This window comes from Epargyreus clarus, unplaced genomic scaffold, assembly GCF_041222505.1.
Source record: "Epargyreus clarus isolate Ecla_fem2 unplaced genomic scaffold, WU_Ecla_fem_2.2 ptg000021l, whole genome shotgun sequence".
Classification (NCBI taxonomy): domain Eukaryota; kingdom Metazoa; phylum Arthropoda; class Insecta; order Lepidoptera; family Hesperiidae; genus Epargyreus; species Epargyreus clarus.
The window spans coordinates 1,600,474-1,620,652 of NW_027332228.1; the positions used below are offsets into that span (position 1 = coordinate 1,600,474).

Genomic DNA, 20,179 nt, shown 5'->3' on the forward strand with positions numbered 1-20,179 from the left:
AGTGAAAGTGAAATTCTAGTAAAAGGGAGTTAATAATTTAAGTAAATCCAATCATCTCTTATGTTCCACTATATATTGTCGCATAAATTATAAGTCTGTTGAATAATGCCGGACATTTCAGCGTGTTTGTTCTGAGAGCTATTACGATAACCTTGCTTAGTTAAACAACTTCTACAAACATTAGTATTTGTAATACTAAAATCAAAATTAGTAAATATACATTAGCTGATTATAATGAACTGACATAGCCTCTTGATTATTTAACATCAGACAGAATATTTTCGCTACAACAATATCACGAACACAGAAAGGCCGCAGTCATACGCAGAAATCAAAAGAGTATTTCCGCAGTTATTTTAAATTGAAATTTAGAGACGCTCGTCTGACTCCAGAATATAAAGAGGAATATTCAAAGGCAAGCCCTGAACGAAATTGCCAAATCATTGCGTTCTCAGACGTAGCTGTGTTGCTGAGAACAATATTGGATTTCGTGGGATATTTGAATAAAAAATGGCTATTGGCTGGCTATTTTATTATCCTTCCCTATTTTTTGTAGCCCACAAATATAAAGCACGATAAATGTCCAGATAAATGTCAACTTGAAGCTACCTTTTATTAAGTTATTTGTTATGTATGTGTTAGTAATTAAATGAAAAAGTAACATAGTTAATATATAAAACATAAGTAAATCTATATTAACAAAATTTGTGCAACCAGAGCAAAACAGCAAAAGCACTTCAGCTATTAAATGTCAAAGAGTTGTATCTCCTGTAGACTTAGCTCGTAACTTGAAAATAATAAGTATGCGTAAGACTTTACTTATAAAGTCAGAACTAACTTCAGGTTTACCTTCCACTTTTCAACTTTTACCTTGCTTAAAACAGTCCTATTATTAAAATGTTACGGCAAATTCTTTTCTCTGCAGACAATTTTAGTTTTCCGGCATTTTAGTAACTTGGAGCTCAAATATTGGCAAAAGCGTCTGTTGCCGTTCGTCTGACGTTCATCTATCTCAATTTCAGTTGCGAAAAAAATAAAACTTGGCTGCATGCAATTTTGCAGCACTCGTTATGAACTCTCAGGACCTTTGAGGCCTCCATTACAATTAACTTTGTCTCGTAGTACAATCTCTGATGAAGTACGGCCTAACATGCTTTTGCTGTTGCAGTTTCTGTATAAAGTTGTCTTACAAAGTCAGAGTACAAACAACTCGACGTTAAATGGACTTAAAAATAACCTAATTACTCTGTAGACGTCTGGTGAACTTGTGTAGTGGCAAAGACATTAATGTTTAGTACCTAGTAGTAATATATTTTATCTCTTAATTGTAATAGTAATTTAAATTATAGTTTTGAGTGTGTTTGATATAAAATTTCTATTACATTCTTATTTCCCGTCAGTGTTTTTTTTTTCATTTGATGAGTACATAAACTTACCGTCCAGTTCATACCCCTGTCCACCCCACTGCGGCAGGTCCTGAGAATAGACCTTAGGATCAGTCCGGCTGCCTATCGATATCTTGAGGCTTTTCCAAAGCTTCATGATGACCTCATATTTGGGAACACGTCACTATTGCACCACTACACTACACTGACACTGATTGTTTTTTAGATGGCCATCTGTAACAAAAAAAAAAGATTTTAATTTGATTGAATGTGGCTGAACTTTCGGTTAGGAAAAAAGGAATATCATATCTAATTCTGCATCATTACTGGTTTGAAAACTGTCGTAACGTACAACTTTACACGAGGCACTAAGAGGATCTCAAAGAACCTTTTATGGGAATACACTTGATCTGAATTCTGAACAAAATGATTTGAAATCAGGTTCGATTTTTGTCTCAATTATATTTTTCAAAATAAGTAAGTAAATGTTTTTCGCGCCTTAATATATAATGTAATTATTAATCACTTCAGAAAATTTCCCCATATATTATTCCTTACGTTATAAGTTAACAGTTCCTTAGTCAATATTGAAAAGCAAAATGGTAACAACTTTGTCGCAATCATCAAATGTAACAATTTATCGTTAAGCTCGTTAATCCAATTTATGTTATTCACAACTTGCTTGGTCACTAAATTAACCTCGTCTGATTTATTGCATTTAAGGATCGTAATTTCATATAACAATATTTATTTTATGATGCCAAGATCATTGCCGTAATGGTATCTAATGGTGGACGTATGCCATTGTTTGCAGAGAAGCGTATCGGCCTCGTTTATGGCAGCTAGTGATCCGTGACTGATGCTATATCAATCTGAGATTGGAAAAATATATTTGAATAATATACTTAATTTGCTTTTATGTTTTCGGCTGTAGTTATTTATACAGTTTTCCCAATATTGGGGTCAGCAATATTATGATGTTAGTATGACCTCAGTCTTCACGATTGATGAAAACTTGTTACCAAATACAATAAAAATAAGTTTCACGACAAATGGTGAAAAATCCAACACTTGGATCATTATAAGTGAATAAAATAACATAAGCATGTTTATGTTTACTTGTCAGATGCACAATAAAAAAGTAACGTTATTTTAAAATTTCGCTCAATCGACCTTAAATTTATAAGAAGTGAAATAGAGATCAAACTTTAACAAAGGCTTTCATAGCGGACAAACATTTTACATTTGAATGTTTGAACAGTACTGCTCTATTTTGGGCTAGTAATTTATCGTTCCCTCGCATCACTGCACGCTCACCAAATAGGCCCTTTGTCCGTGACTCAAAACATTCTAGAAGTTCAAATTATTACCTACTATTTATAGTTGAGCGCATAAACTTAGACATCCTCTTGCCTTATTGTCCGTTAGTATTCTTGGTCGTAAACATTATGGAGACAATGTGAGTAAGTTTAATTTCACTTGGTGGTAATAAGTTGAGTTGACTCAGGCAAAGTCTACGCTTTAGCAAGGTTTAAGCAAAGAGTTTTTGAAATATTATTTATTCAGAAATTTACATTTCAAAATACGAGGCCCTCGTAGTATATAATTTATATTTTTTATTCAACTATAACTTATTAAGTTACGCTTAACTTAACTATTTATGATACGAGTACCAGTATAGCAGTCTCGTGCTTAGTACATGATAGAATATGTTAAAATTTGCTCACAAAAGATACTGTATATTGGTTTGATTTAATTTAATTTATAAAGTGTTATTGTACCGCTCATTTTATATGTGTTCAAATTCATGACAAACAACAAACAATACATGAAACCGCAGTCGACCATTGTCATAACGCTCAAGACGCTTCCATATTTATCTTTGAAGCTAGCGGAACTTCTAAAACTTCTGCATTACTCCTCTGTTCCTCGGTTTGTCATTTAAAGTTTATTCTCCGTCTATTAATATCTCGGTAGCTGTATTCAGAGCATAACTCGTTTTGTTTACCCATTTATTTAATGCTTTTGGTGACTCAGCGCGAAGCTTAACGGATTTGCGCTACTGAGCGGCGCCGTGACTGCTGTAAGATTTTCGACAATCTTAGTATGGATGACGAAAATTGTTTTAAGCATAGTGATATTTTTATGATAAATACAATTGAAAGGAAAATACTAAATTTAGGTACCGTGCAATTTCTTATTTTGTCCTCGACGCCATTATAACATTTAGAGTTTAAAGAGAGAGTAGAGAGAGAAATTTCCATTGTAATTAGGAAATATTTTTTCGAAAGAAATTTATTTTTTGTATTGAAAGCTTGAAGTAATTCTAAGACACATAATGACAATTAATAACATTTACATTGAAATAGTTTGTATAAATAAATCATTGTCTGTCAACTTATTCACTGTTTACTTCTCAGCTCAGCTGGCTGTTGTAATATTGTAATGTGTTGTAGCAGTTTCGACAGTTTGTCTTAGTTTGGACAGTGGATAATGTCTAATTAATTGTTTAACGTCTTTTGTGATAACAGCAGTTAATTATATGATATTGGTAGATTAACTTTTAAATCTGTTTTCTGAAAATGTAGTTATTTTAAATATATTTTTCTTTCCATTTCATGTATTAATAATTATCTTAAGTAAGTTTTTTTTAAATATCTCTAAGATAAAACTCCCCTGTACATCTGCGTATTTTCAATTCAAACGTCCAATATATTCTAATAACTTAAAAATAATATATCATTCTTGCTCTTCTTTTATATTTTATTATTATTATACGAAACTTTTGAATACGTAAAAACCTTCGAGCTTCAAATTTATTTTCTATAAACTATTAGAGGAATATAACTATTAGAGGCGTTTTATAATGAAATGGCAGAATATGTTTTGGATAAATGTGGCTTCATTGTTCGTAGCCCTGTTTTGATCTGGATCTGAAGAAAATGATATTTGTTTGGAAAATGGTATGAATTTTATCAAATTAATAGATAGGGTTTTCCAGCCCTCAACATTAAAACCTAGAAGGGTCATGTTATGGACTAGAAAATTCAAAAGTATACAACGAGCCTAATAAATGATTCCCTACCTAAATTCAAATTCAGTTCAGTTCGAAACTATTAGAGTGGAGAAATCGTCTCAACCTATATAATTTAATCCACCCATGTGTGACGCCCTCGACGTAAGCGCGTTCGATAGAAGGTGCGAATTACAGTCCATACAACACTACCCTTTGCTCAGGAAGTAACACAATTTCAAACGATAGAATAAACAAGAACTATGGAGTTAGAGGGGACGGTATAAACTTTGTAAACAATGTTATTGAATTGAATGAAATCTAGTATCATTAAGAACACATTAATGTTCCACTGCTATTTTAGGTTTGTTTATTAGAATTAAAAGGTAAGTTGTAGTCCACTAAGCATTAGCACTAGCAAAGCGCACAAAGTACGGAGGACGGACGGAGTATAGTCCGCGCAAAACTGCTAGTCCGTCCTAAAGTTGTTGCGAGCAGGTGTAGTCATACAATTTGCTATGGCGATGCAACTCATTTCTATATTTAGGGCGGACTAGCAGTTTTACGTGGACTATACCTAGTCGAATACTCGTGTCTCCTTCACCACACCCTTCAAACCGGAACACAGCTGCCCTGAACACTGGTGTTATAAGTCGGGAAAAAGTGTGGCGGAGGTGCGTCGGGAATTGACCCACAAAATTTCTACCACATTCTAATAAAAATAAGACTAAAAATGTCATCAGTTCACTAAACTAGAAACACGGAGACAAAGAATTCAGCTGAAAATTTTATAGGTGTAAAAGTTAGTTGAAACCTTCGTAGTTCGATATCTCCATGAGTTTTTCATTATCCGCAAAGAACCCATAATCACAAATTTTATACAGCTCGCTTGTTATAACGTGGTAAGTACCTATGATCTAGAGTATTTTGTAGCGCAAAGCTTTTTAATTAACTGACGTTAAAACGGATCAACGTGGTCCGGAATAAATTGTTATAAAATAAACTGTTTCAACAAAGATTTTATCGTGGCTTTGCGTTCGCTCGCGTCCTGATCGCGTTAATCTGTATTCGTACACAAGTGTCAAGCCTAAATAAATATGTAAAAGATAAAGCGTAATCTATAAAAAATAATTAAATGTCTGCCTGTAACTTCAAAACACACTTTTTTATCTGCGCGAAATTGTGTGTTACAAAAACATAAAATGTTATTTTTAGAGTTTTAGGCATGTCTACCTGATGATCAGGCTAATACTGGTAATTATTATTCGATAGGTACTTTTATAAATAGATATAGTTTCTTATAAATATCATAGAGGTAATTTTTACCTCGAATCTGAGTAGCTGAACTTTACGTGATCTTTTTAATCTATTTCTACTAGATAACAGAATATTTAGTACAACGGCGTCCTGGTTTAGGGGCGTAATGCGGCAGAGATAACTGAAGCGTTTTATTTTAGTCTTAAAGCGCAGAAAAAATTATATTGCTGTCGTTACATAGAAAATTTTAAACCATATAAAATTATGGTGTTTTTGGGTGTAGAAGAAGGACTGCAAGCTTTAGCATTAGCAACTCCAATTTTGTAAAGTTTTACACATGCTGTGTTTTTGAAATGAGGTTGTTAATAAATTGTAGTATATTTCACCCGTTCACTTGATAGCGACGTTTAGTTAAATGACGTATCTTATTACAGAGAGGTTCTGTGGTCGACCCCTGACTAAGTAACTTAACAATCCACCACCTTTTGTAGTGTTTTACGAAACTGGAATGCTAAGTGTTTTAGAGCGTTGTATAATATAATTAAACGTGTGAGTGAACAATATGTATTTTCGCAAAGTGTAATAGGTGTATGACGGGCTAGAACTCCAAATTAAAAATTGTAGTTCTTTTATGTATACGGTATTTTTAAACACTGTATAAAGCAATCTTTGCGTGAATTTTCAATTTATATCAATGAATTTGTAAGATTTTATGTTTTGAAATAAAATTGAGACTATAATCGTAATGAATTTTCATATTTATTTAATTACAACTCTAGTAATTATAATTTAAGTTTAATTTGAAAAAGTGATTTTAGATATCTGAGCCTAGACCCCTGTGTTAATGTTAGTTTTGTTTTTGCCTATGAAATAAAAAATAATACAGATTTCTCTCTTTTAATGCACGCTTATACGTACATTATATTATTTATCATTGAAAGTGTAGAGAAGAAAAAAATAAGCGAAAATCTGAAATTAAAATCTCACTTATCCTCCATTACAATTTCCACGTACAAATTAGTTACTTTTATCCTTATTATATTTCAGTTTTCATACAGAATTACACTCCGAAAGCATTAGTACACTACATTAGTATGAAAAAACTGGCAAAAATTACTGCGAAATTCATTCCCGCATTTATTTTGTTGCAGAAAGCGTTACGGGAGGAATTAACACGATAGTTCTGGCCTGTAATTTCCTTCCCATTTGCCGTTTCTTTTAAGGCATTAAAAACAGCTGCTTCATTAACTAAAACCCCATTAGTTTTAATGTGTGTGCCGCTTACAGTAAGAAATTCAGGTTTAAATACTTCGTTTCAAAGTTTATTAACCGTAAGAGTTTAACTCGCATTTAAGTTGATCTAACTGGTTTCATTGTTCAAGAATAGTAGGAGAATTCTAAATAAGTCACGATATAGCAGAAGAAAGATATTTAGGTTCTGTATTTTGTTAGCAAGCAGATTAAAGTCAGCGTTACGTTCACAGAGTTGAATTCAATTCCAAGAAATCCCTAATTTCGTCAAAGCCGAAGTAAGTATATTTAACTGTAATTCGTAATCCGCAATTTTAATTGATAATATTAATAATCCATACTATGACCGAGCAAGTAACCTTACTTCGAGATCCGAATATCCGAGATCCCTGCCCATCCCAGTATGTGATGAAAATGCTTTTAGATGATGACATACATATAAGAAATCTCTTTATTGTTGCTGGAAGTCTACATTACGTGCCGCTATAGTTATGGCACTTCACACCAGCTTAATGAGCTATGGTTGAAAAATCTTTGTATTTAGATGCTTTTGAGCAGTGTTCAGTAGTGTAGTTCAGTAGTAACATAATTATATTACATATTTTTGTAAGTAAATGATTTGGAGACAATATAATATTTTTAAATATACTTTTTGGGAACACCAATAAATCAGAGAACGATACCTTATTTACCATAATCGTCAATAACCGTGACAGTAACTTCCTCAACTTGCGAATAGTACCAAATTGCCAGTTCTCTTACAAAATGGTTTCGGATTCCGCCGTTCCATATAAACCGGCCCCGTAATTATCAACTCTGAGGTAAAAACGAAACTTATAATTGCTTGCGGTGACAAATTCGAAAAGTTTCCGCCGAATTTCGCAGAACATCTGCTAACTTGATCCATTAAAGCAGGTGGTGGCGATAATACATTAATTTCCTACAATTTTTCTTTCACACAACGGCCTGCGAATTTATTTCAATTATATGATAAAGAAGTAGTCTATAGCGACAATGTAATAATCTTTATCTGTAACAAAGATATATAGTTTTGTATACTCGTATCAATGATCTGTAATAGATCCTTAAGTGACACTTTTTTGTAAATTCTTATACTGACTGATTAAAGAAAACGTAGAACTAATTAATTTAGAATACTAGAAGCGTCAAAATTATTGCTTATCAAAATTCCTCCTGTAATGGAACAAAATCAGATAGAAAGCTTGTCATAGAATAATGTAATAAAAACTCTAAACGAAATATAGAAAAAAGACAGTCGAAGAAAAGGAAAATTTAAAAGTAAGATTAAATTAACTCGCAATACCTCAGTGCTCCATAAATTTATCATTACAGGAGAGAGATAAGCCCCTTGACGGAGGGCGTTGAAAATTTAATTTGATGTTAATCATCGGTAGGGGCGAGCAGTGGCACTGAACTTGGGATGACGTTTATTATTACGTGAATTGACAGAACATATCTCAATGATCGAAATAACAGAAAGGGAACAGGGACAATAGGTTTACTGAATTTCCTCGTGATATAAATAAAATAGGAAATAATAATGGTGATAAACAGATTGTGGTACAATTAGGTCTGCAGATACATTATGAATGTATGACTCCTATTATCTACTTTTATTTATCAGCGATCATTGAGTCATTGTGTTTTAGTCTAAAGAGTACAGAAAAATATTAATTTGGTTTTCAACGGAAAGAACGGAACAAATCCGTATTAAAGCATCAGATGGATTGCATGCCCATTTAATATTGCCTAAGATTCATTTAAGTATTCCATCCGCAGTAGACTTATATAAGTTACACATAAAGGTCCAAACACCCGGCCAATACCAAGTTGTTAAGTATCCCCAAGACTTTTAAAGTGTCAAGGAACCTCCAACGCTGCTTTAGAAAGTAGTAAAAGTCTGTCAAATATGCATACCACTACTATCTGCATAACAGATTTCCCACAGGCGAATTGTCTGCCTTATCGGCAGGTTCATTTATAAAAAACTGCACCGAGCTCATTCCTGACTAAACAAAAACATAACAACATTTCATTGAATGCGTATATTGTCTTTTTTTACAATCACATTTTTCATTTTCACTCTTCGCATGAATGACGCAAGCAGAATTAAAACGGTAGATAGGAATTTTTCCAAAGCTTTTATTTTATTTCTATTTCCGACTGAGTATTGAAAGGCATACTCATAATATTTGGACGCAAAAATTCAACTCGATAGTTCATTGTCATTTGCAGCCATCAACGAAATTAAATCTCTTCGTTCTAGCTCTTCGCTAGCATGGATAAATGTATAAAATAAAATGAAGTTGCTTATGAAGTCAATTTTCTACAGATTTAAACTATAAAATGCCGATCATTGATTATTGATAACGGACGTTAGGTAAGACAAATTTTAGATATTACTCATCTGGTGGATTTAAGAGACTTAAGCTACCAAAATACAAGAATTGTGTCTCAATGCAAGATTGTCCCAAATCCAAAAATATAGGCAACTGAGCGTAACCTTTTGTTTGCTCTTCCATTTCACGAAACAACTGTCTCTGCTTTTGTTCCAAACATTTTTGCCCATCGTTCTTCATTATTATAAATGGCCTTCTTAAATAAGCGTGTATTATTCTACGCATAAAATCATATTATTTTAAAAGCCTTCGAGCGCGCTGATCTTGGGTCTTATGTAAAATATCTGTATTAAAATTTAACCAAAGTTTTCTGCCTATTTCGAAATACGAGTACTTTACATTTTCGTACGAGTATATTCATGGATACTTTTATATATATGAAATGTTCTTAACGTTTCACCTTTACTTTAAAATATATATTTGTATAGAAAAGACGTGCTACGTAATTTCGTTATTTTTATCTGAATTCTGTCCACGATTTTATGATAAAGAATCGATCTAAGAAATATGTGACTATAATTATACCTCTTTATATCCAGGCTCTTTGATGGGATAATATTAGAAAATATCCCCAATGTTTAATTATATTCATAAATATTCAGCGGTAGATCAGCAATCAACTTAAGTTTTATTTTACGTAATATTTAAAAATCTATTTTAATAAGCCCTATGAAATGAACAATATCTAAACTAAATATATTATTATCACAGACGCAAGATTCACAGACTCAAGTTAGTCGAGGGCCGAATAATGAAATTAATACTACGTCATCTAAAATTATAGGGCTTTCCAGGACCCCATTTGTTTCGGGATTAACGGCTTTATTTAAATGAGGTAAAAGTATACTCTCGCCTGAATTAAGTTGGAATTTGTTGGGAATTATACCATGCCGGGTGTTTCAGGCTGCCCGGGCCGGGTTAGAGAATAAACTGGAACTAGAATTAGGTAATGGATATTATTAAGCGAGCCCAATGTTTTAAGTGAAATTGCCAGTATATCGCCAGACAAAATAACATAATTATGAGAATTGTATGCAGTGGCTTTCCCAAGGACAGTTTGTGTGATTTTGTATGTTATTGTGGGTTGGTTTGTGTGATTGTGTTACTTAATTACCTTTTTTTTCTTACTTATTTTTTAATGACCACGTGGCAAAGCGCCCTTACTATGAGTACCAATAATAAAATAAATTTTAATAAACGTACAAAGTGTATGTTATAGATTGTCTTGCCAAGGTTCGGTTTCGACAAGGTTTATATTTATCATCGTAACACTATTAGTAATATTTTAATGACATGCCTTTCGACCACCCATATTTCAATTCACAATGTATCGTAAGTACAGACTGGTTAAAACACAGACAACTATAAATAGAGTAAACTTAGCAGTTTAGTAACCGGTAAGATAACACACAACTCTAGCAAATGCTGAAACCATTCGAACAGCTAAGAGCAACATAAACAATGAATTGCAGTAAAGTGTAGAAATAATACTAAGACGTTCATTCTGATGTGTTCTCTTTCTGCACAAAAGGTTCACTGCGTATGTGGTTACGTCATCAAACTATTTTGGAAGACCACGTATAGAAGTTTCAATTGGGTAACGTTGACGTCACTAATTATAATAGTGAGGATAACTCTGCATATTGTGATCGTGATTGAACTACAAAGTTAAGCAAATCGTTAATTACTATGACTACTAATATTGGTAATTACTGATAATTATTCAAGCGCACTCTCATGCTTCGATGGATGTCAATTCACAATTTAAATGATTGGATTAGATTTGATTACGCACGGAAGCACATAAACACACAGGAAACTATTTGTATAAAGTTTATTAAAAATGGTATTCCATAAAACTACCAGGAAACTGTTGACTCAGCACACGAACTTCACTCACACTGCGGTCGCTATTTGAACTTCCACAAAGTTTGAGTGTCAAATTATCTTCGTGTTGTTCTGCTGAATAGCCGTTTAAGTTCCAAGCTTCACTTCGGCAAAATCTGCTAAGTGGAGACATGATCAAAGCCCAAGAAAGAGTTTCCAATAACAATCCGTGAAAACAAGGGTACTAAAAATAACGACCTACGATTGGTTTAAAATGCTTTTAGACACCAATGTCATACCTAGTTTTAATGGAAGGAAAAAATAAAGAACCGTAAGTAGTAATTCTTTTATAATCAATCTTAGAGGAGATAATTACGGGGTACATGATTCTAAACAGTCATACTCACAGACATGCAAATCCTAAATGTCTTAAATATATCAACTCAGTACAAATAGATACTTGAATAAGAACCTCCTAGACAGTTCGACTTTCGGCATGTTCGTGTTGCTTCTGCTGAATCGCTATTGAAGTAAGTTCAACTGATCGCACTGAAATCTGCAAAGTGTCGACAAGATAAGAGGCTCAGGTAAGTTTACAAAGACTTTGTGTTCTTGTAAAGATGGCTAAAACTCACTGCAACAAGATGTATTTTCGACTAGATTCGAATTTTCAGCAGTACAATTGCTGAAAATGAGCCTTTAATACTGAAGGTCCAAGGATCATATCGATCATAATTATTTTTTCGTTGCGATGTGCGTATAACTACTTAGTATCACTTGCTCAACGGTAAAAGAAAACATGAGTCAATTCGGATCATATTCCCGAACAGACCGAAGTGCTAGGATTTGTAATATAACGGATTTGTAATATGATCTAATCCTTCGATAGTGACAGATCCTTGACAGTAAGCAGACATCGTTGATACAACACAGAAGCACAGTAGCACAGTCCATTCCATAACGCAATGACGCACGCTTAGTCTACGTTAAGCGGTAAAGCGTAAATGCGTTAATTGTAACAAATCTTCGTTAGCCATTCCCCGTTTTGGAGCGACGCCAGTCCGACTCACGAACCAAGTTAGTTGATAGGAGTTTTATTTAAATTTCGTAGGAATTACAGCTACTCTTGATGGCCTTTCTTGGTAAACTCGACAGTGCTATTGTCTGGTGGGAAGGAGGAAATCTGAAGCGGCTTCATTGTCTTTAGCTGCAGTAAGTATTTAACTTTGTATTTGAATCGAGTGCAAACAAGTCTTCGCACTTTTGTGGCGATATAATTGTTTCTTTCAGCCTTTTAAACGACAGAACTCCATTTCGATGACAAGTAAATCTAAATTTACCTGAAGTTTTATTGATATTTCGCCGAATAAAATAAGTATTAATGCAACCATGTTTTCTTTACTTGAATTACTTAAGAGATCACTCATTTAACCCTCAGTCCTAAAAATAGTCGTCATCCCTAAGTCGCAAAAAATCATCGTAGCCTAAACTTCTTTGTTTTGACTAGTTTCTTGCTCGGGGTCCCGCCTACTTCAGACATAGCCTGGGGTAATTTAGATCTTGAAATTCTCTCTTTGCGCTTCTATGCGAAAGCGAAACATTTATTAAACCCGACGAAGGTGTGGAGCTGAGAAGTTAACTTAATTATTGATGTACAGTATGTAGCCTTTGTATGAACTCTGTACGAGTAGTAGTGCGAGAAGCGAAGAGGAATAGAATCAGACTCTTCCTAGTAACTATTATGCTTTGATACGAACAACTCAACGGAACATGGACATTAGACATGCTCTTACTAAACGGTCCTGTGTACCGTAATTTGCATAGTAATACTGAGAAGGCAAAGTCAACTTTACAAAGCTTTAGTTTGCTTTGCTTATACTGTAAAATAATTGTGATGTATGTAGGTTTTGTTGATGATGATAATATGTTGAAAGATTCTTAAAGATCTTCAATGTTGTGTGAAGTCTGTCAGTATGCACTTGATGTAGACTATGGCCTCACCCTCTTTCACTCCGAGAGGATATCTGTGCCCAGCATTGGAATGGTAATTAATTGATGACGATGAAAGATTTAATGATGCAATGTTACATTTTATAAATTTAACACTGGGCACACTATATACCCAGTTATCAAAATTTTAATAATAGAAAGTAGGTTTTCCTCGCATAGTAACTACCACAACGGAAGTCTGGATTCAATCTTCGCTCAAGAGATATCCAAGTACCTAAGTAATTCATTTTGTTATGCATTCGAGATCTGCGTGTTTCCTTCTAGTATATCTTTAGTATATTTGGTTACGTTGAGTTAGTTATTCAAAACAAAATAATCGTAGTATATAGATAATATTATTTAAATATTACAAACTAGGTTTATTTTTTATTTCTAAACTTATTATAAATAATCCTTTATACCTAATTGGATGATAGGTCAACACAGTTCAACATCGTGTTGACAATGCACTACAAAGGGACGTAAAACATGAAATGATAATGGCTTTAGCATATCAAGTAATTTGTACCCATCCAGTGTATTTCATTACGCTGTTCTTTGGCGGATCGCCAGTGAGATGAATCACTGCGCTGTGACTGTAACTTAATCTCGCCTGCAATCGCATTGAAGATTCTGTGCATCAGTTACAACGATATAGTATCATAATATAACAATTTTCTAGAAGTACCTTTATTACGTTTAGTAACAAATATATTTTTTAGTTTTTTAAGCTATTGCATAGCTTTTATCGCTGACTTTGAGCGCGGCGACCGAATCAAGAAATTCTCTAACGAAAATAAATAGTAAATTAATTCGTCAACTTGAATACAGATAGCAGTAATACATTTTTTTTATAATCCGGAAATCTTAAAATTGCGTTTAGTATTTTATATATTCTTATTATATTTTATTCAAAAATATATTACCATTATCTAAACCAACTTTTTTAACTTGTATGTGTTTTGTAAAATAATTAAATATTGATACCTACGTCCATGTCATGTCTCGTCAATATTCTAGTAAGTGACAGATTCTATTTGTGGCCAAGGAAGTATTTTACTAAACGATTTCTTATTGTATACAAAACACTAATAAAGAATAAGATAGTAAATCATTACTTTAAATAAGAATAAGATAGTAATCATATACTTAATACATTTACTGTTAAGAAATAACATGTCTTTCATGATACATTGAATTAATAGAAATATTTCGTTGCGAAAACTTTGCTCACAAAATAACTACTAAACATCTTTACAAGTAGTTGTCGATTTGTCCTAAAAATGTTACAAATTTTAAAGTCTGTTTCGACACAAAAAATGAAAGTTCAATAACTCAAATTCAGTCCGGAAGCCAGCGTATTCGGTGCAAGTCGGATGCAAATTCAGTTGACCACCCATCTACATTATCGGGCTGTGGTCAAACTGAAGCGATTGCAACGAAAATAACTTTTTATGAAAAACTCTTTACAAAACGACAAAATCGCAGACCATTAAATCGCAACTTGCACTTGTGTGCCGAGCGCTGCGGTAAAGTTCGTGAATGTTGTAAATATGATTTATGTAATTCCCATCGGTTTATATAACTTATTTAATGGCAAAAGACGAATTGGATGTTATTCATGAATTTCACTTTTTATTTGAATGTACCCAGCATAATTTAGATTTGGATTTAATTTTATTCATATTTTACTAATTATTTATCGAATTTGACATAATTACTTATACTTCAATATTTTATTATAATTCAAAGCATCGTAGGCAAGTTGGTTGTATCTTTTGTAAGTCCTACTATCTAATAATAGACATTACGACCCATTTTGTGCTTAAGTTATAATTCATTATATTATTCCGAAAAGGAAACTAATAAGCGATTTATAACCGCTTCCTACGCAGCACTCTCGTAAATTTGAACACGGCTTTAACCGCCACTATTCCCTTGAGTGTGCGAATTACTCATTTCTAGTACTTGTCACAGAGATTAGTATAATTGGAGTTTCAATTTCCTTCTGGAATTAATGCGCGAATAACGTCCGGTTGAGTTTAATTGATATGAGTCGCCCATAGAGTTAATAGTTGAGTGATTAATAATTAATTATTACTCAGCATCAGTTGGTATATCTGCACATAGATAGATGGGTACGCCACCTAACGATAAGTAGCTTCTGCCCTCAATGGACATCTATAATCAACCCCAGATAAGATAAGAGTTGTACTTGAGGTCGGCTACAGATGCTTTGTTACCCCTGAAAACTAAGATAGAATGCCTCGGATAAATATGTCTACCTTACCACTCCATTCAAACACAGCAGCGCTGAATATTGTTGTTGTTAAGCAGAAGATGTGGCGTTAATGCGTCCCGAATCGAAGCATAAGCCTACCTTCATACTACTTACTACCTGACTTACCCACAGACCTTGAAGCTACTACGAATACTAAAAACATATATACGTTTTAATTACAGTGCAGTCTCTATCACACTTTCTATACTAGTACTAATCCATACTGTACCCGTACATCTACATTCGAACCGTTTCTATTTGAATTGAGAACGCAGTGGGAAGCGGAAATCCACTTGACTGGCAACACCTACTCGAATGTATGGTCTGCTCTTTGAATGTGCATTGGTAATTTGTAGTTAAGCCTACCGCTTCTACATAGGGACGACAACGGCACGACACGGCACTAGTGTTCAGATATTCTGTCAGTTCTGTCAGAGCTGGCTGCAGACCCGAATTAAAATAGATAGCGCGTGTATCTATCTGTATGAAACTAAACTTGTTAATTTTTTTTACCTACTATGATCTCAACAGGCAGATCTACAAATCTGGGATAAATAATTGAAAATTAATTTTTGCGTCAAAAATTTCGGACAGGTAGATAACTAGAAAACTTTTATCGATACTCAGCAATGAATTGATCTAGAAAACAGTTCCATAGTGCTGTCTCGATGGTAATATTAAAATAATGCGATAAGGAATTGTAAAAAAATATTATTTAAGAGGTTTGCTCTGCCGTTTAATACGCGATATACCATTTGGTATGTAAAGTACACTTGCGTCACCTATTTAGATATTATATCTGTGATGCCGTTCTCGTGCCGTGCCGTTGTCGTTACGATAAAGAAGCGCTCATTGACTAGCGGTTAGTTTCAAATATACCCGTAACTTCACAAACACTTGATGAACAAAATAGTCTGTTTAATGTGGCTCTAAAGTAAAGTCTTCTTTTATTTTGTAGAACCCTGAAGTATTAATTAGATAAGTAGCGATGGCTTTATTGTTTACATATATAGATAAGATATTTATTTTTACACGTATATCATCTATATATGTAGATCATTTATATAATTAATAATACACATAAAACAGACGTATTTCATTTGCTACAAGTAGCAACGCATCTGTAGTCAATCTCAGATAGCACTCTAATCTAGGTTTAATTAAAGTTGATGTCCAACAGCCGCTGGAGCCACTTATAATCAGGTTGGCTGCATGCTCGTTTTTTACTTCTATACAATAAAAAAATAGTAGAGTCCGCGCCAAACTGCTATTCTGCTCCGGAAGAAAGACAGTGCGGGTCCCTCCTGGCACCTGCATAGCTGCGGTGTGCCCTTACGTTGCTACGGAGTATATGCTTCTACGAGTAGTTGTGTTCGAGCGCATTGGCTCTCTGAGTGACACCTGCGCGCATTAACTTCAGAGCGGACTATACCCATGTTAGAATTGATTAATGCTAAATTAACCAAGAAATTTCAATTATAGTAAAAATATGTAACTCAATTGTAATTGACAACGTTCTCTATTCCCCGTAGACTATCATTCCGTTCGTATAATGGCCTAGACATACCTTAACTTATTCAGGACCGTCCACTAAAGAGCACTTAGGCTTACAACTGTATGGCCTAAATGTTAGCAATATAGACTTTGAAGTTTGAAGGGTATTCTTGATGTACGATGCTATACTTGATTTAACTCACTTTACGAATAATAGATTTCAATATGTATAAATCATAGTTTAGTCTTCCTTACATGAAGCTTTACTGCAAAATTCAAATAATGTCTGTCATGTAGAAAGCTCCTCATTTTGTAAGTGCGGAACAAAATTAGACCGAAAGAAATATACTTGTAATAGTAGGCCTTATTCATAAAGCATTACCACAGACCTGTGTTGTGCCTAATGGGGCCATTACATTGATGCAAAACAAGCATGCTTAATCGTGCTTGCTTTCTTGCTTAAGCGTGTGATAAATTTCATTAATGTTGCAAATAAGGGTAGCTTATGCGAAATCAACGAATATTGACCACTTACTCGTCGGTTACGAGTGCGTCTCATTTTAACATCAAGTGGTGTAAATGGCTGAAAAACCCTGAAAACAAAGAAGCTTAACATTGTTGTTAAAATGCTAAAATAAGTAGTGGTGGTTACCACTGGAGTTAACCAACGGTAGAACCTCCTTTTAGTCTAAATAGAAAATTGTTATAATATTGCTATTTGAATTACTTTTCCATGTTTAATGGTTACTTTATAGGTTCTTGTTCATTCATTCATTCGTTCACAGCAAGTAAAAGATGAAAGGACTTTGACCACTGAAGTGGGGGTCGATCGTTAGGATTCATTGCTATGAAAGCTGTAGCGACTACTTGACTTAGATCTACGTAGCTTTACAATTCCTTTGGGAATACGAATTGGTAATTTGATTCTGGAATAGCAACCTGGTAACATCTAACTATAACATGTAGTTTTTACAGGATTTAAATAAAAACGAAAATTTACTCGCGAAATAAAAAATAACAGTTTTCATCAAACAACATCCGTAATCAACCCCAGATAGGATTAAAAATTCCTACCTGGAGTCGGTCACAGGTGCGCCGCTATCCTCAGGACTAAGCTGGAGCGCTTCGGAAAGTATGTCATCCTTACCACGCGCTTCAAACCAGAACACAGCAGCGCTCAACGCTTCTGTTATGAGGCAGAAATGGGTGTGGCGGTGGTACCACCGGAGTCGAAACACAAAGGGTTCTACCTCCTTCTATCCTTCCATACTTGGGGGTTTTGTGATTTTAAATATATTTAAATATAGTTAATTTAAATAAAGTATTATTTGTTAACTAACTTTTATATACGACTAGATGACCCGGTGAACTTCGTACCACCTAATTATGAGTGACTATCTGTACCTCGCGGTTTCACTCGTGTAATTTATGTATTATGTCCATAAACTACTGGTAAATATTAGGAAATGGCCACAGGAGAACAGGAAAATAAAAAATACAATTAAATAAAATTCACTCTACCTCTCTGCACTCTGTTATTTTTTTACCGACTTCAAAAAGGAGGTGGTTATCAATTCGGCCGGTATCTTTTTTTTATGTATGTACACGAATTACTCCGCCGTTAGTGAACCGATTTTAATAATTCTTTTTTTATTGTGTTATTTTTTATTGTAGGTTCTAATGAAATTACAAAGTCAGTTCATCATTGACTATTTAAGGGTCTGATAATGTGGCTCGGAGACAAAATATGTAACTCCTCAACCGATGGGAATAATTGAGTCGTGTTTGAAGATATTAAGAGGTTCTAATGAAATTGCAAAGCCAGTTCATCATTGACTATTTAGTTAGGTTAGGTTGGAACACATAAGACAATATAAAACTAAGCGGGCAGGGCGCGTCAGCGCCCTGCGAGCGGGCGGTTCCAATCAATGTAAATTCAGACCTTACCTTAATTCATGATCACGTTTATACAATTTTATATTGTATTAATATAAATGTTATTATGTCATCACTAAAAAGGGTAAAAAAATTTTTAACAAAAAATACAACCGACTTCTATGTCACTACATAGTAAAAAATAATTCAAATAAATGTTGGTTTAGTACATATTTCTGAAGTCGGCGCTCAATATATTTCGTTCGAATTATTTTTTACTTTGTTTTGATCTAAAAAAACAAACAGTGACTCAGATGCTTCATTATGTCTTATGATAATTTTCTTAGTGCTCCAAATTAACGGATATTAAATTAAAGTTCCATACCCGATTAAACGACCCTAAGGGTTGATTTTCCAAAAACGGTGAAAAATGTGTTCTATTATTTTGAATCAAAAAGTTAAATTCCAATTTTCATAGACTTTGCTTCAAAATCTGCCGACTTCTAAACGAAGTGTCTTCTAAAGCCAAATGCAAATTTTAACAGTCTTTGCTTCCAAATTAACGGATTTTAAAATAAAATTCCAACCCCTACTTAACCATCTTAAGGGTTGATTTTGCAAATATCGTAAAATAGATATTTAATTACTTTCTATCGAAATCCCAAATACCAATTTTCATATAGATTTGCATCAAAACTGGGGGACTTTAATACAAACTTTCAACTCTTATTTATTCACGGAAACGCGGTCGAACAGGATAAAAAATATCCTATGTCCGTCTCCTGGTTCTAAGCTACCTCTCCACCAATTTTCAGTCAAATTGGTTCAGCCGTTGTTGAGTTATAAAATGCTTCACGAAAACGCGGTCGAACGGGATAAAAAGTATCCTATGTCCTTTTCCTGCTTCTAAGCTACCTCGCGATTAATTTTCAGTAAAATCGGTTCAACCGTTCTTGAGTTATAAAATGACTTCAAGGAAACGCGGTCGAACGGGATAAAAAGTATCCTATGTCCGTATCCTGGTTCTAAGCTACCTCTCCACCAAATTTCTATTAAAGTAACTAACACGACTTTCTTTTATATATATAGATTATCGGCTGTGTAACTATCACTGTGGTAGAGCAGTAATCATTTTACACATCAGTGGATTCCTGGTTCTATTCCCAGCGAGACACTTTGGGTCGCAACAGTGGAAACGTAATACCAAGACTACAAACGTGAAAAACTTTATATATTTCAATTGTCCAGGATTCTTAACAAAAAATCAAGAATAGTAAAGACTATAGACCCGGGCAGTAACAGACTAATAAGCATACTAAATTTCACCTAACTGAAAACCTATCACTAGAAGCATTCATCAATAACCCGACAACGCGTTCGACGAAAT

The 20,179-nt window shown here is 33.9% G+C and overlaps 1 protein-coding gene across 2 annotated transcripts in view; it reads right to left on the reverse strand.

Annotated features, from left to right (window-relative positions):
* The window catches only part of Grip (Glutamate receptor interacting protein), a 355,140-nt gene that overhangs the window by 230,531 nt on the left and 104,430 nt on the right, over positions 1 to 20,179 (reverse strand). For both annotated transcript variants that reach the window (XM_073084279.1, XM_073084278.1), the window contains one exon: positions 1,437 to 1,619. In XM_073084279.1, coding sequence (XP_072940380.1) covers positions 1,437 to 1,542 — 106 coding nt within the window. In that variant the 5' untranslated portion in view covers positions 1,543 to 1,619. The remainder of the gene's footprint in view (positions 1 to 1,436; positions 1,620 to 20,179) is intronic.